The following is a 22,769-nucleotide window of genomic DNA, read 5'->3' on the forward strand; positions in this document are numbered from 1 at the left end:
TTCATATGGCATTGCTGTTCTGGGCATCCCGCTTTCCTGGCAGGAGACCAGGGTGAGTGTAGATGAGTCAAGGACAACACTATAGAGTTTAGTTTCTGTTGGATGAGAGGGCATTAGGAGAACATAGTGGAAGCAAACAGACTCTTGTTGTAGGCAGCACATGTGCTAATAATCCTGCACGCATCCGACTCCAGTGTAACATTTCCAATTCTCTGTGATGAAAATTTTTCTATCTATTTCTCGGTCCTTTTCTGAAACTCTGGTGAGTGTGACATCCCAAAGGCAGAGAGAGAGAGATTCCAGACCATTAAGGACCATTAAGTTCATTTTCTTATGCCATCCATCACCCATTAGTTGCATTGAAATCAGCAGGAACTAAGTGCATTGAACAGTCTGGTTTCCACACATTATTTTGTGAATTCTTGAGGCATTTGCCTTAGGGCAGACAAGGAACATCATAAGTAGTTGCTGAAAACAGCAAGACCTCACTGAGTTTCCTCCTCTGCCCTTAACATACAGTTATCGAAATGCATGTTTGTCACCACTATAGCAAGTGGTCCTCATCCTGCTGCAGCTGCCATGACAACTGATAATGTAGAATGAGGGGGTCCCATGAAATGGATGCTGCTAAAAACCAAGGAGGGGTTTTAACTATGTGCATAGGGCTAAACAAATCTCTTGTGTAATAGAGGGAGCTTCTTATCTCCCCATTAGAAGTAAGAAATACTGCATGTGGTGTTTTAAAAAAAAAAATAAAACAACAAAGCAAATCACTGCTGAGTTATGAGCAATCAAGAGATTTTACTACAATTTAGAAGAGATATTATATCACTCCTGATGAGATTTTCCCCCTCTTACTCACGGCTTCAGAGAGAGTTTGTGTTACTAATTTACTTCTCCTAAGCAAGTGCGCTCTGATGGAAATGCTACAATGAGACTCCCTCCCTCTAGTAAGTGTGCTTAAGGCTGTAGATTTTAAAAGATGTTCTCGGGTCCTAATCATTGCACCCTGGTCACAGGGCATCACATCGTCGTAGCATTGGAAGGGACTGCAAAAATCATCTAGCTCAGCCCTCTGCTGAAGCAGGAAATCTACTAATATTACAGGTCCCTGGTAGGTGGAGACGCCACAACTAAGGCAGTCAAACTTGCACTGTGGAACTGCTACTGCTATGACAACTACATTCATATCCCAGCTTCTCCAATGAACACAAAGTAACAACCGTGGTTCTCCCCCTTTTCATTTTGTCCTCACAACATCCCAAGAGACCAGGTTTAGGCAGAGAGAAAAGGGCTCTCTCAGCCTAACAGTTGGGCATCATTATGGCCACCAACTTAAAGTAAAGGTAAAGGGACCCCTGACCATTAGGTCCAGTCGTGGCCAACTCTGGGGTTGTGGCGCTCATCTCGCTTTATTGGCCGAAGGAGCTGGCGTACAGCTTCTGGGTCATGTGGCCAGCAGGACTAAGCCGCTTCTGGCAAACCAGAGCATCACACGGAAATGCCGTTTACCTTCCCGCCAGAGCGGTACCGATTTATCTACTTGCACTTTGACGTGCTTTCGAACTGCTAGGTTGGTGGGAGCAGGGACCGAGCAACAGGAGCTCACCCCGTCGCAGGGATTCAAACTGCCGACCTTCTGATCGGCAAGTCCTAGGCTCTGTGGTTTAACCCACAGCGCTACCCGCGTCCCTGGCCACCAACTTTAAAAGATGATTGGACAAATTCATGGAGGATAAAACTCTGGACGGCTACTAAACCTGATGGCTGCATTCTCCTTCCACTTTTGCTTCTGAATACCAGTCGCTGGAAGCCACAGGAGATGAGAATGCTGTTGAGCTCAGGTCTTGCTTGAAGACTTCCCATGGCCATCTAATTGGCCCATAGGAGTCAACTCCTAGGGGTCGAGGTCCCTTTGGTCCCCCCAATAAAATATGTGAGAGGAGTCCGGGGGCCCCAAAGTTGATAGGCGATGCCATTCAAATGGTGTGTGTGCACCTTGTCTTGTGATAGATTATTTGGGGCAGGGCTTACCTGTCCCCCTGCCCAATATTTTATTCAATTTGGCAACCTTGGGTTGGCCAAGGTGAGAACAGGGTGTTGGACTAAATGGGCTGCTGGCCTGATCCGGAAGAATGTTCATTCTCATGACTGGTCCAAAGTCACCCAGTGAGCCTTATGGGGTTAAGGTTTGAACCCTGGTCACCCAGATCCTAGTCCAGTACTCTCAACACTGTGCCACAAACCAATAGTCAACAATTCCTTCCTTGCCAATTAGTTTGGATGCAAAAGAGAAGGCAAATATGCTTCCACCATCCATGTTGGGCGAAAGATTCTTGCATCGCAGGGAATTGGACTAGATGACTCTTGTGGTCCCTACAGCTCTATGATTCAATGTGCCAGTCCTTCTTATAACTCAAGAGGCTTGGTTTTCTTAATAACTGCATATAAACAATTCCATAGGTTAACTCCAAGCTATGTGAAGAAGTACCTCCTTTTAGCAGAACCCCAATGCAATTTATCCAATACTGTTATTAGGTTGTGTTATTGCGGCGTTATCTGTCCTAAGCCACCCCAAAAGGGCAGAGCAGAAATCTCTCTATAAATAAATGGGAAATCCCACGGAAATAAGCCGTGTGCTTACGTTTCCACCAAAAGGCCTTTTCAACACCCTTCCCTGCCCCATGTTTGCTCATGAATAAGAGCCTCTGGGACTTATTCTCTCGCTTGAAGCCTTAGCAACTGGTGTGGCGACCGATTTTCAAAATCCAAGCCCGCAGCTCGGGGCTGTGTGGATCCAGAAAGCAAACAGAAACAAAGGCTGGAAACCTGATTGCTTAACTGGGCTCGGTCACGTCACGTGACAACCTCCCCCCACCCCCCAAAAAAATCAATTCCTAAGGGCAGTATGAAATTTACAAAAGCTCTCGCTCGCTCTGCGCCTCTTTCTCAACCTATTTGACCTTCCAAAGGGTTGCGGGGCCGGAGGGGCTAACGGGGGGGTGCGCGCGGGGGGGGGGGGTAGGGGAACGGGCTTGCTACCGTCCTCTTGGTAAAGCAGCGCACTGCAATTCTTAAGCAGCAATTAGGAGATAACGGCGTTTGCATTTAGGAGGAGGCGGAATTTAGAAAGTAGGCGGCACGTTGGACTGGAAATCTCTAGCCTTATTCTCTTAATATACACCCGCGCAGTTTGCATTTAACTTATTTAAACATCTAAAGCACTCTTGAGGACGGGCTGGTGGTGTCCATACATGTGCTTGCTAAAATGAGACCCAACTCCCCTTGGAAGCCGGGATGTGTCCCCCATAAAGGTTGTGGTGATGCGGTTTTCAGTGAGCTGCGCTCTGTGCATGCCCTGAGACTCTCTTCCCTTCGTGCGGGTGGGGGAGGGGGATGAGGGGGCTGAGCCCCTCTGCATCAGCACCAAGCCTTAGTTTAGGGATCGGAGCGGCGTGTTGGCAAATAAGAGTGACCGACTCCCCATAGCTTCAAGCCTAGACCCTTTTCTTTCGGCGCAGGGCAATCCGAATTGTCCGCTGCTGAGCGTTAAAGTGGACGGCGACCGGCTTTTGCAGGCGGGGGCCTCTTCTATTAATTCCTTCAGTCTTTATTTAGGTAGGTATTTAAATTTGTGGTGCGAGCTCAAACTCAGAAACCGAGAGTTGCATTCCATTGAAGCGATTTGACAGGGATTTGCAAAGACGACCAGGGTGAAAGTGATCCCCATGCATTGGGAATCGCTTTTCAATACACCCCATCTATTGAAAGCACATTTCTTTACCCGCACCCCCCAAAAAAAAGAATCGTGGGAACTTTAGTTTACCTCTCACTGAGCTACAATTCCCAGCACCCTTAAGAAAATATAATTCCAATGATTCTTTTGGGGGGAGGGGAGGGGGTAAGACTTAAATATACGATGTGTGCACAGAAAACACGCACAGGATGGGACCGCAGGGTTTCTTTAAATCTGCACACAGAGTTCAATGGGGCTTACTCCCAAGTAAGCGTCCTTAGGTAAGTTGCCTTAGTACAGTCCAAACACACCAGACCAAGCAGGAAGTCACCACCTAAGAAAGGATTTTATTATATTCACCCGGTGGGGTTTAACATCCTGATCCTAGGTGCTTTTACTCAGAAGTAAACCTCATTGATTCCCATGGAATTTGTTTCCATTGAATACAGTGGCAATTGCGCTCCGATGGGTGCTGCTGAGGTTTGAAACCTGCCCAAAGACCACTGAAATCAATTCGGGTAACGCGCAAGAAAAAGTTGAGGTCTTTGTACACGGCTTTTACTTGAAGGTAAGCCCCGCTGAGCCTAGTGGGATTTACTTCCGAGCATCATCGGACTACAAAACACCGTACAGCCCAATTTTAGGCTTGTTTACGCAGAAGAAGGTCTCCTTGTGCGCATAGGATTGCGGCTTCAGTCGATTAACTGTATGCGTTTTCAACTGCAAGTCAATTAATAAATATATCTGCCTGTGGAAAAAGCAGGTTTTGAAGGAAATGGCATATTGTGGGTGGGTGAGTTTTTATTTTATTTTTAGGATGCTCAGATCTGTCACAACCAGCACCATTTTAGAAGGGGCGTTCCCTCACCCCCCCCCCCCCCATTTTGATGGTTTATTATTGAGTATTGTGTAAACCGCTTGGTGGCAAATAATTCAATAGATGCGCAGGAATTTTTTTTAAAGGGGGAGGTCTCCTCTAAGTTGACACTTTACCATCTGCAATTTTATTTCTACTTAAAATTCTTTAAAGGGGAGGGGGAATCGGTTGCTCGATTAAGCGGGTGATTCTTTTTAACAGACCGAGAGGTTTTTAATGAACGCATCTAAGCGATTGATCATCGGGGTCACAACTTTGCAGCCCCTGCTTCCGAGTCAAACATACATAGGATCGGGATGAGCATAGATTGGTGGGCTTGGATTAAGAGCAGCAACGACGCTCTGGACCTGGCTTGCAAGGGAAAATAGAACTGTAGCGATATATACATATTTCTGCATCTCAGCGCTTAGGCTGGAAATGGGTAACCGAGGAAAAGGCTCACGGATTCTGCTCCCTATTTTGCCTTGCCTGCCACCGTTCACCATGCTTGGATTTCAGGTGCGATCCAGAAGGCAGCTATGCCAACTGCCACCGTTCAAAACACGTGAACTTAGAAACCTGTTGCACTGAAACCAAGGGGATTTATTTCCAAGGAAACCGGTTGGCGATTGAGGCGCTGGATTTTGTAAAGGCAAACCACACCCGGATCGACGAAATTCCCATCGGCTTCCCATCCACTTCAAAGGGACTAGCGCCTTAGCTCTGTCTCCCGGTTAAGAGAAAGCCCAAACGAATAAAAGCAACAAGACTGCAATTCTACGCGCCCGAAAAAGGTCCTTGGTCAATGCAGGGAGGCTTGCTTCCGAGTAAGCGGCGGCAAATACTTCCCATTGAGTTCCAAGTAGGTTTGAGATCCGATTGTAAAATGATTGTTGGGTGGGGGGGGGGGGCTTTGGAGCAGTGTTTTCCAAATTTGGGTCTCCAGCTGTTTTTGGACTACAGTTCCTATAATCCCTGACTACCGGTCCTGCTAACTAGTCCAAAATAGCTGGAGACCTAAGTTTGGGAAACACTGGGGACCAATTCGGGTTCGGCGCGGGCGATTAATTCGGAGTGAACGCTCGCTTGTTCTCCTTTCCTCTTTCCTTGCCGTCCACATTGTCAGTTCCAGCTTCTGTCTCTCTCTCTCTCCTCCCACCCCCACCAACGGCCCAGACTTCGGGGAAAGAGTGGTGGGCGATGCCCGGGGGGTGGGGACGGGGCGAGCGGAAGCCAGACAAGAAAACTCACCCAGACTGGGAAAGGCAGTGGAGGGGAGGGGGCGATGCCCTGGGGGGGGGGGGAGGTAGGGAAGCCAGAGGGGAGGGAGGGGGCCAGCCCGAGCCAGACGAGAAACCCACCCAGGCTGGGAAAGTCTGGGGGGTGGGCGCGGGGGGGGGTTGCTGGGTGAGGGGGGGGGGCGGCAGCCTTTGATGCCTCTGCTGGGAAAGGCGCGCGCCGCCAGCTCGCAGTTCCTGGAAAGGCGCCGGCTCGAGTTGCCGGGCCAATCAATGGCGAGTCGGGCGCGCACGCTCTGCCGTCGTTGGCAGCATTAATGCGCTTTTAATCTTCGCAACATTATCAGCATCGATCCGGCTCCATATACACATCGGCTCGAGAAAGTGACACAACCACAGGGGCGAGCGAGAAGGCAGGCGGGAATAAATAGAAACAAATAGAGGGGAGGGGGAGGGGGGAGGAAGGAAGAGCCGCCAAGTACAGAGGGAAGGAGGGGGGGGGGGTCTGCAATGGCTCTGCGCCAAATCGAACACCTCCGTTGGTTTGTTGACAAGGTGCTGGCTCGTACACAGCTGCTTCGCCCATGCAAAAGCTGCCTGAAAGAGCTGGCCGCCAGGCTGCTCGCCTAGGTAGCCTCCTGCTGCCTGCTCAGACTGGCAGCGCTGGAGTAGCAGCCAGTAGGCAAGCGAAGCAGGGGCACCAAAAGGAAGGAAGGATGGATCTCTCTTGGAAATAAGTTTGCAATCAGAAAACCTAGGGGGGCAAACTGTTCTAATATCTGCATGCATAGAAGTTTTGTACGTTTCCGCGCACGATTCAAAGTGTTGGTGCTGACCTTTAAAGCCCTAAACGGCCTCGGTCCACTATACCCGAAGGAGCATCTCCACCCCCATCGTTCTGCCCGGACACTGAGGTCCAGCGCCGAGGGCCTTCTGGTGGTTCCCTCGCTGCAAGAAGTGAGGTTTACAGGGAACCAGGCAGAGGGCCTTCTTGGTAGTGACACCCACCCTGTGGAACGCCCTCCCACCAGATGTCAAAGAGAAAAATAACTACCAAACTTTTGGAAGACATCTGAAGGCAGCCCTGTTTAGGAAAGCTTTTAATGTTTAATAGGTTTCTTTTACCGTCTAGTGTTCTTTTTGTTTTGAATGGCACATGCAGGGAGCGCACCATAACCTTTCCCCTGTTTATGACCTCTAAAGGTCTTAATCCAGCCTACAGACTGGCACACACAAAGATCAGAGGACAGGTCCCAGGCATAGAGGTCTTTCACATCACCAGGCTTTTCCCAACTATAGAAGGCAAGGACTGAACCCAGGACCTTAGTGCTCTATCACTGAGTTACACTCTCCTCTCCTAGCTCCCGACTCAAGGCTGTCAAAGCACTGAGAATGTGGAGAATCACAATAAATCATAAGCATGACCCACCTGGTCTCATTTACTCCAAAGGGAGAATTAAAAACACACTTCTAAAATATCAGCCAATAAAATCAATAGAGTGCTGCCCCATTTGGTACACATGTACTAGGAAGTTCATAAGGGTGCATCCTTAGGAGGCTAAACTTTGGCTGGATTGATGAATCATAGAATCCCAGAATTTCAGAGTTGGAAGGGATCCCAAGGGTCATCTAGTCCAACCCCCTGCAATGCAGGAATCTCAACACGAGGTGTCACAAAGCACGCTGGTCTGTAATCACAGTCCAAAGCTGGAGCTAACCTTTTATTGGCACAGCAGTTCATTCCTGGTGGGTCTTCCTCCGGGAAATCAGTTGCTGAGACTGAAGGTCCCTCCCCTCCCCACAGCTGTCTATATCTCCTTTTTTCCAAGCAATCGGAGACTATGCCTACATAGGGGCAGCCAATCTCTCCTCCGCCCTTTGCATGCCTCTCCTGGTTCTGGGATACAGTGGGGAGAGGAGATTGTCACAGCCGGAGGGAGAGATACCCATGATTCTTCACCGGCCTGAATAATCTCTGCCTCTTGGTCTCTCTCCTCCCACTCACCAGCTTCAGCTTCTGATTCTTGAATTCTCTCGGCCACAGACTCTCCTAGCTCACCACCTCATCTTCCCAGTCATCTCCCTCTGACCGCTCATTGTCAACCCACCACTCGCCGGGCTCCTTTGATGGTTCCCCAGCTAGTTCTTCCCACCATTCCTCTGCACCCAACCAGTCCAGGACACGGTGTCCCCCATCCAATTTGAAATCATGCTTAGCTTTGCAAATGTGCTTTATTGCTGCACCAATCGCAAAGCAATCAAAAGTTCATGGGTGTTAGGTATGTTCCATTAAATTTTCAACCCGGTCTTGTGCATGCTTACTCAGATCTAAGAGGGCTTCTTAGTCAATAAGGCTGCAACCCTGCGCACCAGCTATGGCTATTCTGTGGTTGGGCTTCCATCAGTCCCAGTCCTTCCCATTCATGCTCTGGTATTTGTAGACAGCTTTCATTAAGTGCCCAAATTAAGTGCTTCTATTTGTCCTTTCTAGGATCCTGTGGGGCGGGTCATTGCTGTTATCCCCCTACCCCGTGTTGCTGCAAGCCAAGATCTAACAGCTTGTCTAAGGCCAGGTACTGTAATGAGTTCAGCTTGGCCTACAGAACGGAAAGTGGTTTATGGCTTCTAAACAGCATCCAGAAAAACCAGGCAAGAACAGGAGCCAATACAAACACTCCTAGCTGGGTCAGGTTAAGTTATACAAAAGCAAAGTCCTACTGCAACCAGCCAGATTTACTTCCAGATAAGATGTTTCCCACTGGGGAAATAACATACTTAAAACATACAATTAGCATCGCAAGAAAACAAACTCATATGAAATTGCTTTAGACCACTGGCCCATCTTGCCCAGCACTGCGTACACTGACTGGCAGCAGCTATCCAGGTTTTTGGACTGGGAATCGTTCCCAGCCATAACGGGAGTTGCTGGGGATTGAACCTGGGACCTTCTGCATGCAAAGCGGCTGCCCTACCACTGAGCTATGGCCCTTCCCTGCACAGCTGGATCACGGGGGCCTTCTGTGTACAGATGTGCTCTGCCACCGACCTATGGCCTGCATCCAGACAACAGCTTTTCCTGGAAACATGTATGGAGCAATTTGCTGGCGCCTCATTTTCCAGTTCCCACATGCCCCTCTGCAATTACAAGACCCACCTATGAACAGACTGTGGGGACAGAAGTGGCAGTCACACCGAAGGATGAAACTGGCATGGACAAGGATGTGGTGGTTGTTTTTTGGCCATTTGCTTTAGAGGTGAAGTTAGGTAATTTTAGACTTTGGACCAAATGGTCTTAACAGGGCCTCTGTCCTCTAAAGAGAACTGTGTGTATCACTTCACTAATACAGTGGTACCTCGGGTTAAGTACTTAATTCATTCTGGAGGTCCATTCTTAACCTGAAACTGTTCTTCACCTGAAGCACCACTTTAGCTAATGGGGCCTCCCACTGTCGCCGCGCAGCTGGAGCACGATTTCTGTTCTCATCCTGAAGCAAAGTTATTAACCCAAGGTACTATTTCTGGGTTAGTGGAGTCTGTAACCTGAAGTGTATGTAACCCAAGGTACCACTGTATCAAACTGCCATAAGGCAGCCCTCCTGGTCATTCGTATTTGAGTATAATATATATTATATTGAGTATAATGCATGCAGCTACTTCAAACGAGTAAATTTATGTTGAGGGACAAAGACCCAGGGAATAAAGCAAACACAAGAATGACAGACTGGGCAGTTATGTTAGTGCAATGCCTTTGAGTTGCGCAATGAAACTTCCTCCTCCCTCTTCTCCCCACACTGCCCTGTCCCATCTAGATCTGCTCTGTGTTTCTCCTCCGTCCTCTGGAGCAGAGGGGTGCACTGAGAGCACACAGGGATAGGATAGGGTAGGGAGGTTAAACTGCGCACCACGTCATGCTAGAATAACTGGTTGGTTGTATACCACACTAAAGAATGTGGAAGAAGGGCCTGAATTTCCTCTAAAAAGGAAACATGGAGAGCAGTGAGTGCATAATATTCTTCAAATATCTCAAGGGCTGCCACATGGGAGATGGAGCAAGCTTGTTTTCACCCACTCTGGAGGGTAGGACTCGAACCAATGGCTTCAAGTTACAAGAAAGGAGATTCCGACTGAACATCAGGAGGAACTTTCTGAAATTAAGAGCTGTTTGACAGTGGAATGGTCTCCTTCAGGAGGTGGTGGACTCTCCATCCTTGGAGGTTTCTAAGCAGAGGTTGGATGGTCACCTGTCATGGATGCTTAAATTGAGATTCCTGTGTTGCCGGGGGTTGGACTAGAGGATCCTTGCGATCCCTTCCAACTCTATGATTCTATGACTCTGTGGTTCGTAGCATATGGATCAGGAACTGAAAGCCTTCTGGTCAACTGAGACCTCCACCAATTTATTATCCAACTTTCCAACATTCAATCCAGAGGCTGAGGGAAACAGTGGAACTGAACATAGAAAGCTGCTTCATACGAAGTCAGGCCATTGGCCCATCTAGTTCAGTACTGCCTGCACGGACTGGCAGGAGCTCTCACTACCAGATACTCTAGCACTGAGCTCCATCCTTTCATTTGGCTGTGGGACTTGGAGTAACTCAAGGCACAGGGATCAGGGGTGGGGGTGGGAAGTCTCTGGTGCCCAAGCTGTTGTTGGGTTCCATCTCCCATCAGCCCCAGCTGGAATGGCCAGTGGGCAGGGAGCTGTAGCCCAAGAACACCTGATTCCATACCACTCAATTAGGTGGTCTGTCCCCTTTGGTTTTATGAGACTAGAGACTGCCTTATCTGGATACTCTGGTGTAAAATAAGCACAATAGCTGCTTTCTTTCCCCTGCAATGCACTGTTGCCCTCCTCCAGACACACTTGGCCAATGTCCTTTAAACCGAAGGGCCCAGGACTGGAGACAGATCTCCAAACAAGGAGGTATCTAACCAAAGCAGAATGAAGCAGTGCCATTACTTCTTGGGATCTGAGACTTCTGCTCATGCAGTGAATGACAGAGTTTAGGCTGTGCATAAACTTACTTCCATAGAACTGCATAAACTTACTTCCATAGAGCCACTTCATTCATATTCCTTTTAAGGAAGTTACATGGGCACTGCTATAGGTTAGTGATAAGGTCTGCTCCTACTACATGTGTCTTGATTGCTTTTTTTGTACATGGGGTGTAGAGTAGAGTCCTTACCTGTTAAAGGTAAAGGGACCTCTGACCATTAGGTCCAGTCACAGACAACTCTGGGGCTACGGTGCTCATCTCGCTTTACTGGCCAAGGGAGCCGGCGTACAGCTTCCGGGTCATGTGGCCAGCAGGACTGAGCCGCTTCTGGTGAACCAGAGCAGCGCACGGAAACGCCGTTTACCTTCCCGCTGGAGTAGTACCTATTTATCTACTTGCACTTTGACATGCTTTTGAACTGCTAGGTGGGCAGGAGCAGGGACCGAACAATGGGAGCTCGCCCCGTCACGGGGATTTGAACCGCCAACCTTCTGATCAGCAAGCCCTAGGCTCAGTGGTTTAGACCACAGCACCACTCGCGTCCTTACCTGTTACATGTGCTTAAATCTCTTCCACTTAAAGTAATTGAGGATTAATTGTGCTTAGATTTGTCTGGGCTGAGCCCCACACATTGAAATCATTCATGTAGTGGTTCCAGTGTAAAATTTGGTGGCATGTAAGGGGTTCAATGAGGACATGAATTTAGAACAAGCCAAGTGACACTATTTTATTTGAAAGAAAATTCATATTAAAGCAAGCATGACGCGCACACACAAACACTGCTTCTTGAGCCACACAACGACTCTTCTAGGTAGTTCACTACTGCTCCCATTTTACAGATGGGCAAACCTATAAACCTATAAACAACAACAGGCCCAGTGCTGACTCACAAGTTCCTGAATTAGAATTTGAATCTAGAATACCCGTTTTTCTCTGAACCACACTCTCTTGAGCTTAGGATGCTCATATTTTTAGAGTGAATTTTATGGACGCAATATTTCCATTGCCTCCTGTGAAAGACGGATGCCAACATCCAGTAAATCAAAACTTTTTCAGTTAGCTAAAAGTTGGTATATAAGCCTTAATCAGTCTGATCATTAGATTAATCAACCAAGCCTTTATTAGACCAATTCTATGCCTATTTAGTCAGAAGTAAGCCTTAAGTGTAATAGTTTCTCTGCAAGTGAGTGTGCTTGGATTGGACCCTAGTTGATTGATTGGGAATGGGCTAATTTTAAAGGGTGAGGCCAATCTTTGAGTTGGTGCGTCTGTTTATCCCTCCATACACCTTTTAAAAATTCTGCTGTGTTACTGCAACAAGCAAAGGAAATTTTAACATTAAGTATGTCCATGGTACTAACAATGGGAAGTAGCTTTCGTTTCTCAAGGCTGCAACCCTGCGCACACTTATCTAGGAGTAATTCCTATTGAAATCGGTGGAGTTTAGTTGAGTAGATGTGTATAGATTGCACTGTAAATTGCAAGTTATTTCAGGGTCTGAAAAATAACCACATATTCCGTTTTTTGTAGTATGTAAGTTATTTAAATTTTATCCAACAAATTGGTTAAAAGGCAGATTATTAATACATGCTCGTTATCATGTATGCACGTGTTTCAAACACAGCAGTGGCTAAGTATCATTATTCCACTTGTGACCGGGAATTTTCTAACACCAATTGATTGGGTTGTTATTATGACCAAGAATGCTCATAAGCATTCCAGTCACTCAAAAACTGTCAGAATGTTTACAGTCCCCGTCCAGCTTCTGTAAGGAAACAAGAAATTGTTGGTCTGGCTAGAAGTAAAACTTCCCATACACTCCAGGGACAGAGGTGGCTTTGTGTGCTAGGCTGTGGGGAAATGGAGGGAAAAGGTGTGGGACAGAATTTTGCATCTTGATTTGGGTCAAATGATTCCTTGGCTGCTTATTCTCTACTGCTACATATTCCATAATGTATCTGTGCACACAAATATTTTGCCCACCAATATCTATGAATAAAAAGAGATTGCATTGTAACAACCTGTCTAAAATACAAAACATAGTATTGAATATTATGGTATTGCAAGATGGTTTGTTTTGGAAGAGGGGAAACTGTGTGTTTTGTTATAAAGGCTTTGATATGAATAGGTGCTCCAAATATTTTCTCTCTCTCATAATGTTTTCGTTATTTATATTTGCATGTTGCAGTGACAGGCTACAGAATAAACAGAGAGGGATGTGTAAACAAACCCAGGCAAATTTTGGAAGGTACTGATTGAAATTGCTAAAAAGGGTGGGAATATGAATGCATAAAGCAAAATACATGCAGGCACCAATCAGAGATATTGCATACACACTGCTGAACTCAAAAAGCCTGCCACTAAGCAGTGCTTTTATATATAAGTACTGACACAGCTCCCTGTCTCCCCACAAACCATATTGCACAAACCATAGAATTAAAGACTGCATAAACCATAGCATTCAAAATCCCTCAAACCATAGCATTCAAAACTATGTTCTGTATTTTGGACAGGTCTCACCATCTTCTGAGTCTAGAGATAGAATCTATATGTGATAAGTAAAAATGGATGGATTGATCAATTTCTATTTCTCATTTCTTCAGCCTTAAGGTCACTTCTCCCCATTTCCATATCCCTTTGCAATTTTTTTATTATTATCTTTAAAAAATAGTTTGCATGAACACTTGTGCACATTATTGTATGCAACCTTGTCTAATACCCATCATTTTTGTATGTTATTTTCATGAATATAGGCATTTTTTGTGTGCAAACTCCCCTTAATATGTACAATTTTGTATGCACTTTTGGGGTGGAGAGTTGCATTGCTAAGTTTGAGTGAGTGCAAATATTGAAGAAAATATGTATTTCAGTTTGTTTGGGAAGTGTTCATTCCATAGGCACGACCAAACAAATGTCTTTCCCAGCCCTGGAGATTAGTACTGATGATCTGTTCGACAATGGCAATATGACTTAGCGTTTATCCCCCTCCTTCTGCACAACACACTATTTCATGCGCAGGATCCAAAATGCTTATTTGATTGCAGAATCTTCTTTCCACATGCGCATCACCATTTTTACACCAGGATAGCACAACACATGTGCACATTGTGATGAATAAATTTGTTTTTAAAAGATTAGCCAAAACGTGCAGTATTCAACTAACAGAGTGGTTTGCATTACATTATTCTTGGGTTATTATTGCTGACACTGTATTCTTTCGGCATTTGTATATTATAATAGCACTCTGCTTCTAAACATATTGCTGAACTATAACTCTTACTCATGCTCAAGTTCACTGGTTTTAAATATGCTCCCAACTCTCTTGGGTTGTGTTCATTGATATAAGGTTAAGGAGTATTTAAGGATAATTAAAAAATTGCTCAGAAATAAGTATCAATGAATTTAACAGGGCTGACTCCAAAGCAAGTCTGTTTAGGTCTGTATCCTTAGTACAGGGTGAATTTCACAACAATTTAATGGGTGTTTTGGTCACTGGTTTTGGTAGTGTGTACATTGAAGTTTAAATTGGAGGGGGGATAATTCAATCAGGTTGCAGAAATCAGGTATATATTATTGGGAGTAAGCCTATTTTGTAACTATCATGCACAATGTATGAACATAATCCACTGGTAGATGGTCCTGCAAAAGCTCCTAGAAATAAGTCAGAGGTGTGTAATTCTTTCAATGGTGATTAGGCCGAAGTTGTTCCCCATTTCACTGACCAATTACAGCTGTATTCACTAATCTGTATGGTTCATAATGAATATGCTTGCACCACTCTTGAGCAGTTCCCAGTCTGCACTGGAGAAAATCCCAGTCTGCTCTGCCTCTCCTCTCTTATATAATATATACACCCCATATTCAGAGGCCAAAGACTCTTCAGCCAGCTCATGGCATGAAAACGCAAGGCAACACAAAAATTGCAATTAAAGCAAGCAAGCAAAACAAATGAATGAATAAAGCAAATAGCAGAGATCTATAAACAAGCATGTGTTCAACGAAGCAGACACAGGGCTGATTCAACCACTGTTAAGCACTCTCAGATCCCATTGATTCCTATGTGCGATACTGAAGCACACAAAGGCGTGTGCTCTCTCTCCCACCGATTTCAGTGAGACTTCAGAGGTGCTTAATTGCCACTATAATTGTGCCCTCTATTACTCCACGATCTGCATATCCCACAATTAACCACCCTTAAATCATCTGCCAATGCCCTTATTCCTTTGGCATTAGGGCGGCTTGGAACATCTGGCAGAAGTCAAAATTCCATTGTTTTTTTGTTCTGTTTTCCCTTCATGAGTGTGCTTACTTACCCTAGCCACAAATTATCATTTAACAGGTCTTTAGGACAGCAAGGGAAATCTCAAACCTAAAACACTCACACAAATAAATGCTGTTGGTTTTTTTTAAAGGAGGGAAATGTTCTGTACGAAATAGGTGTCTTCTGGGAAGGGAGGCGCGGCGGCGGAGGACAGAGTCCTTCTGTTTGCAAACAGAAACATTTGCATTGATCTGAGTGGGAACCTGACCATGTGCTCCTGTGCCAATTAGGCGCACATCTGATGCTCTGGAATTGCGCAACGGCCATTGCGCATTCAGAACTCGCCATAACAAGAGGAGAAAATGTCAGCCGGGGGCTGAAGGTCTCTCTCTCTCTCTCTCTCTCTCTCTCTCTCTCTCTCTCTCTCTCTCTCTCCCCGCAATCTTCCCCAGAGGGAGGCGGGGAGGGCAAATGAGGGAATGGTAATTAAAGGAACACCGGGTGTTAATCGAAACGATAGCTTCCTGATAGCACTAATATTAGCCGTTCGAGGAAAATGTGGGCGCTCATTAATAACCAGCGCCGCACAGCAATGGAAAAGGAATATATATGCGTGGAGCAAATAAAATCCCTCGGAATGTCTCCCGCTTGCACTGCTGGCCAGCCAGCGAAATGTGTGCATGTGTTATATGCGTAGATACACACAGATACACAAATATAATCAATGCATGCGTTATAGTGATTATCTGGCCTCTCTCCCCCTCTGCCCCTCCCTCCCTCCCTCTTCCTGTTATGTTTCTTCCTCTTAATTGAAAATCGTTAAATTTAGGGATGGGGAGGGGGCGCCGAGGAAGTGGATGGAGAGAGTGGCGGGGCGACTTTTGCATAAGTGATATTTATCGCAAAGGTGAAAACAATTAACTAGCGTGTTCAGAGCTTCTGCCAGCGAGGGCAGGCCGGCCTGGCGATGGTTACGCGCGGCTAAGGGGAGAGACCACCACTACCAGCCCAGCCCAGAAAAGGCTGTTAGGAGAAACGTCTGCCTTCTGCATCTCTCTCTCTGTGTGGATAAATTTTAATGGTAAAATTCGAACCATTGAAACCCGTCGACTCTTCCTGCTGCTGCTTTTTCGAGTGGCTGCCTATTATTATTATTATTATTATTATTATTATTATTATTATTATTATTATTATTATTGCAGGCTGCTTTCTGCTTGAGCAAACAGCCTAAACAGACATTAAATATGTAAAGAAATCACCCCGGCACAGCGGCCCATCTCGCCCTGTGGGGCTTGAGCATGAATTTTTAATAGCTCGGAGAGAGAGAGAGAGATGGAGAGACTATACCAAGTCACCTTCCATCATCACTCAAACGCGGCTCTTGAAATTGGCCAGACCTTCCCCCACCCCTCTGCACAGGTCGCTGCTGTTGCAGCTGTGAAATTGACTGGACCAAACGGTGGGTTGTCACTCCCTTGAAATGCGCAGAAACCTCCACCCTCGGTTTGCTGCCAAGGCTCCGGTTCTGCGACTCCTCAACCCAAACCGGAGTGCGCTTCGCAATCCACCCCCACCCCACAAGCGTTCCCCATTTCCCCCCGGCTCTCCATAAGCACCCAGATTTAGTTTAATAATTCATAGAAAGAGGGCTTTTGTTCTTTTTCTCTGCGCACGTCCCCCGCGCTTTTGCTGGTGTCTGCAGCTACGCGTAAAGTCCATGGTAATATCTCCTCTCTCCGTTGGATCCTTCCAGCAATGCCAGCTGCTTCGCCAATAGACAAGCTGCGGTGGTGAATATGGCAATATTGGCCATCCCCGCACCGTGGAGAACTCCTTAGGCTGCGTTGCAACAAGTGTGCCAGGGCTACTCGGAATAAAACGGCGGATCAACATCCAAAACGGAACGCGGTTTTTCAAAAGGTGCAACCCGCATACTGTTGAAAGTAACAAGGGAACGAGATTGTGGCTGTACTAGAAACCTTATCAAACAATCAAGTTTTTCCTCCTCTTTAACTGACTCCTAGCCGCACCTTCAACGCACCTGCTGGAAGGAAAGCTCGTTGATTTCAATGGGCCCTACTTTCGCGTAGCGCATTCAGAGGGGAGCTGCAAGGAAGCAGCCTAAGAGCACAAGCCTCTATATGTTTACTCGGAAGTAAGTGTCTCTGTGGAGTTAAAAGTGCAACCTAAATGGGATCGCGACGCCAAAAACGTTCATAATAGTATCTTAGCCTACTGATATATAATAGGCAGGACGGGAAAGTATTTCCCACCTATTGTCACCCTTGCACCTCTGATTTTGGATTATAATCGGGCAGCTTTGAAAGTCAGCATATTTTTTAATGCTTTGAAATATGAGCTTCTAGACACAAGATGTGCCTGCGGTCCCATTGGAATCCATAGGGTTTACTTCCAAAGAAGGGCGTTGAGGACTTGAATCCTAAAAAGCAAGAGACTTGGGGGTGCATTCCAGCGCTTCCCCCCATTCTGAAACTCCTTCGGCTCTGCATAAATCAGAAAAACCAGAAAGAAATATGGGACCCCCCTCAGCACCCCAGTCTAAAATAACGCCGCGTTGAACCAAGAGGAAAACACCACCGTAAGACTCGCTCCGGCCCCCCTCCCTTCGTCCCCAACGCTTTGCTTTATTACCGCAAACAACCTTGCTATTAAAAGGGGGAATACCATGCAAAAGGCGGGTCGATAGACCAATTCAGACGGTTCTCACGTTAATTATCATCAGTAAGACCCAATGAGAAAGGGGAGGGGGGCCGAGAGGGAGGGAAGGAGCGGGTGGAAGCGGAGCTCATCTTTGGAGACGAGGTGTTCACAAACTGTCTTGTTAGGGAAAGAGTGACGTGACAACACACACACACGAACAAAGGATGTAGCCACACACCCAGCCTCGCCAGGAAAGCAAAACATTCACACATTCAATTTCCTCTCCTGCCTTAGTTTCCCACGAGCTGGTAACGCGGCTCATAATTAAGAGAGCAGGAATGCTAATTATTAATAAATCGCTGGAGACGCGTCAGGAAAAGAAACCCCACTCCCCACCCTCCTAGCGCCCCCTCCCCAAAGGAAATTTGAAATCTCCTGCAAAGGATCGATCAGTCCTTTGGTATAAAAGGCAAGGGTAATTTTGGAGATGGGGTGGGGTGGGAAATTGGGGTGAGGTGAGAAGAATTTGGAAGCGAAGTCATCTCTTGGGGGGGGGGGAGGTATCCCTATGTAGTAGTTTTCCCCTCTGCTAATCAATACCAGCCAACGATTAATTGCAACAGACCAGAATCAATCAAACTACAGGTGAATGAGGCAATTGTCAAGGATAGAGGAGGAGGGATTCCTTTTATTAAACGCGGTTGTAAACATTGGACGGGGGCGTTAGACTGCGTGAGAATGTTTAAATATGCCCAGCTGGAGCAAGCCTAGGAAACAATAGATCTCAATGTACCAGAAATCAACACGCTCCTCTGTGACTCTAGCCTTGGGCATCTAACTACCTTGTGATGAAGGGTGATGAAAGGATGAGAGGCGAATCCCCGCGCAGGGTTATCTTTCCATACCCGAGGCTGCACCGCAAAATAGCTGTCAAAACCATGGTGCAATCAGTTTCCCCTACTGATGCATACATTATATGGGATGGAAATATATATATTTATACACATTCCCTTCTGGCGTCTCCCAGTTTCAGCCCATTCAGCGTGATTTGCATAGTAAGATCTGCCGACCTGACCCCCCTGCCCACCTTTATCCAGCTGATTCATTTGTCAACAATCCGTACTGTAATATTTTTTCATTACGCACAAATGGACGAAATTCCTTGCCATCTTTAGAACAATAGAAGGGGTAGAAGGCTTACCTTAGCTGCCACTAGAGGGCGCCCGCAAACAACTCGGCACACATCAAAAGAACAATATACCAAAAAAATGTGATTGTTCTCTCTCCTTCCCCCTCCCCCCACGCTCAAATATATCCAATCTGTTCTGCAGAAAATAGCGCCCTTTCCCCTGCTTCCTTCCCTCCCTCCCAAAAGAGTCCCCAAGCTTTCTGATGCGTTCATCTGGTAGCTTTCAATCTCAGCGCCTCCTTTTTCGCAGAGCGAACGCGGGTTTTAATTCTCCATTTCCACTCATGATGACTTTTAAATGATACACACACATATCTGAAGGGAAAGGTGGGGGGTGGGGGTAGACGAGGATGGAAGATTTCCACCTCGACACAACCACATACGCTTTTATTTATCTTGCAGACACCACAGCAGACGCCAAAAAGAAAGGCTTTGGTTTTGTGCTCCATTTCGAATGTAATAAATAGACGAAAGAATTCACAAACAGCACTCAGAGATTGGAACTGAGAAAGGCACTGTCCTTTCCCAAAGCTGGGATAGTCAACGTGGCGCTCGCCAGATGCTTTTTGCACTCCCCTTAGCCCCAGACAGCATGGTCAGTGGGTCAGCAATGAAGTCCAGCATCACCTGGCGAAGGGGCACTAGGTTGGCGACCCCTGTTTCACAGCATACACAAAGCTGTAGCTGTCTTCTCCCGCGCCCGCTCCCCGCGCATCCTAAAAGCTGGTCAGGGGAGAAGAGCTGCTCCCTTTTCTCCATCTTCCAGGGAACTTTCCTGGGAGAGAAGTGGCACAACACAACGACAACAACACAACCCTCTCCCAAGAAGATGTCTAATTTTGGAGCATTCCTGCTCGGAAGATAGAAACATCGGGGATTGTTTATAGGTGTCGCCATCCAGAAGTACCACAGAGACCCAAACCGAGACCACCGAAATAATAATAATAATAATAATAATAATAATAATAATAAGGCAAGGGCGCGGAGGGAGGCGGGAAGGAGACCAAGGGGCCTGGGCATTGTCTCGCGAGCATCCTCTCCCGAAAACCAAGGCGGTTGGTTCTTGGGACAACCCATCAGCCAAGTTCAAAAGCCTGTGCAGCACTCATGCCCTACACACACACACACACACACACACACAGACACACACACACACACACACAAACACGTAGGCGAAGTAACCTCTCTCCCTAGCCTCCAACCTGTTTTGACCCGAGGACCAACAGACTTGGCCGCTGACTCCCTGGGAGAGCGAATATTCTGGTGACCCCCCGTGACACAAGGAAAGACCGGGGAGAGCGAGAGGGACGGGTGGGAAGGCTTACCAGCAAGTCTTAAGGCTGACATCCTCTGGAACTCGGGTTCCTGCAGCCATTTCCACATTCTCCTGAAGGTCTCCCTGCCCGATTTCAGTTTACTCCAAGGTTTAGGGTTCCTTAGAAGGTCTGAAAGGGTCCCCTGAGAACGGCACAGCACCCTCTGGGCGAAAATGGCCTGCGGGATGCTGTAGCGCTTCAGCTCGGCCGTGATTCTCTGCGCCACTTCTTTGGTGTTGATCTCTTCCAGCTGCCCGGAGTTGTTGACCTGGGTTCCCGAGGAAGAAGACGGGGGCCTCTCCCTGCCGGAGGCCAAGACCGGCCCGTGAGACTGAGGGTGGCCTCCGGGGTGGCTGTGGTGGTGCATCCCGTTGAGGTGAGACATCATAGGCGCCGGAGGGGTGCCCAGGCCCCGCGACAGGTGCTGCTCCCCGCGGGCCAGCATGGCAGTGTGCGCGTCGAAGTTGGGGCTCAGCATCTTCTCGTGGCCCGCGGGGCCGTAGCTCTGCAGGCCCTGCTGGGTGTTGTGGATGGAGCCCAGCCCGTTGCCCAGAGGGCTGCCGCCCAAGGGGGACAAGCTCTGGCCCATGCCGGGCATCTCCTTGTAAGGGCTGTAGAGGTTGTTCATGGCCGGGAGGCCCCTCTCGTCGCGCATGAGGGTGAAGCTGCCGCTCACGTTGCCCGACAGGCGCTGGTGGTGGTGGTGGTGCGCGTGCGGGTGGTGGTGCGGGTGGTGGTGGTGGTGCGGGTGGTGGTGCGCGTGCGGGTGGTGGAACTTATCCGACACGGTGGAGATGGGGGGCAAGGGCTGCAGCGGCGTCAGCGTGGTGTAGGTGCTGGTCATGCTCATGCCCGGAGGAGACGAGTCGCACGGCATGCTCATGGCGTGGTGCAAGGGGATGGACAGCTCCGCGCGGTAGTCCCCCGCGCCGTCCAGCAACGAGGCCATGCTGGTCACCATGGCTGAACGCGACGAGGCGGACGCCAAGTCCTGGTGGGAAGGCGGCGGCGGAGGGCCTGGAGGCGGCGGAGGCGGCGGCGGCGGGTGGACCCGGAGCGATCCGGCGCTCCGGCTGCTGGGGTGGTGGTGGGGGCTGGGGCTGCCCATCAGCTCCTGCTCATGGCTCGAGGGCCCGTGCAAGGGGCCCAGCGTCTCCATTGTCATCTCCGGGTTCATGGCGCAGCTGTCCAGCTCTTTGGTTAGGCATCGATAGGAGGTGCACGCAGTCTTCATTCAGTCCATGGAGAGGGGTGGTCGGCACCAGGGGGCTTCGCGGGGGTGGGTGCAGAGGGGGAAGGCAGGCAGACAGACGGAGCTCCGGGGGTCGCTTGGCTCTGGGGAAGGGGAGGAGGTGGGGGGATCAAAAGCTCCAGCCGCGGCGCTTCGCCGGAGGAAGATGCTGGATGCTGCTGCTGCTGCTGCTGCCGCTCCTGCTGTGTTGGGTTTTCCTTTCTTTTTTTTGGACGGGGGGGGGGTGTCGATATAAGGCCTCTCAGTTGTGTGCGTGTGTGAATTGTGTGGTGAGTGCGTGTGGGGGGCGGGAGGGGAGCCGAGAGAGAGAGAAGGGGGGGTGGGGGAGAGAAAGAGAGAGAGAGAGAGAGAAGGGAGGGCAGCCACCAGCCTCTCCGTCAGCCTGGCCAGCGCCGCTGCAGCCGCCTCGCCATGTCCGAGCCCTTTCCTGCTCTTACGTCGTCTGTTTGGGTAGCTGGAGCTGTCCAGAGTTGCGATCGAGGCTCGCCTCCCATCAACCTAGCCCAGCCCCGGGGAAAAGGCGGGCTCTGCGGACGGATGGACGAGGAGATCGCCCACTCAGGACGCCTCGCCGAGCCAGCCGGCTCAAGGTCTGCGGGAGCCCGGCCAATGGCAGAGGCGAGGAGGAGGAGCGACGCGCCGGGAGGCTTCAAGCTTGCCTGAAGATTCCCAGGCACTGGAATCAAACGCCAAGGAGAGAGGCAGAGAGAGAGAATGAAAGAGAGAGAGAATTTAAAGATGCAGCGTCCTCCTGCCTTGGGTATCGAGACGGAGCTGGCCAGCCCTGCTTTTCTCTTTCTCTCTCTCCGCGCCCAGGCGCAAGCAGGGCGCACGGCGCGCACAAAGGGAACGCGGGAGAGGGAGCTTCTGTAGATGGGGGGGAGAGGAGAGCCACGCCCGGGAGCTGCCTCCCTTCTCGGAAATAAAAATAAAATAACGGGGTACCGCCAACGCCAAGGCAGTAATCAGAGGCGGTTAAGTGAGTACCTAAAAGGGGTGGCGATGCCCAGCAGAAATCTCTTTTCCAGCTCTCCTTTCTGTTAGGCACAGGCACCAGCTAGTCAACGTTAAAGGCTACAGCACACACACACAAAGACACACACACAAATGTCTATGTAGCGCCCCACTGTTAGTGATTGCCCCCCCCCGCGCGCGCATTTTCATGGTCGGTCTTTATTTAGGGAGCCCGTCCACCGCCAACCCAGGTATCCAGGGCTGCAACGCCTCTGCGCGCCTGCCTGAAAGCTAGCCTCCCTGGAGTCC

The 22,769-nt window shown here is 48.6% G+C and overlaps 1 protein-coding gene across 1 annotated transcript in view; it reads right to left on the bottom strand.

Moving 5' to 3' along the window:
* The window catches only part of ONECUT2 (one cut homeobox 2), an 86,411-nt gene extending 64,275 nt beyond the window's left edge, over window positions 1–22,136 (bottom strand). The window contains exon 1 of the mRNA XM_028747900.2: window positions 20,264–22,136. Coding sequence (XP_028603733.2) covers window positions 20,264–21,488 — 1,225 coding nt within the window. The 5' untranslated portion in view covers window positions 21,489–22,136. The remainder of the gene's footprint in view (window positions 1–20,263) is intronic.
* Window positions 22,137–22,769: the final 633 nt, after the last annotated feature.

This window comes from Podarcis muralis, chromosome 11 (genome assembly GCF_964188315.1).
Source record: "Podarcis muralis chromosome 11, rPodMur119.hap1.1, whole genome shotgun sequence".
Taxonomy (NCBI): domain Eukaryota; kingdom Metazoa; phylum Chordata; class Lepidosauria; order Squamata; family Lacertidae; genus Podarcis; species Podarcis muralis.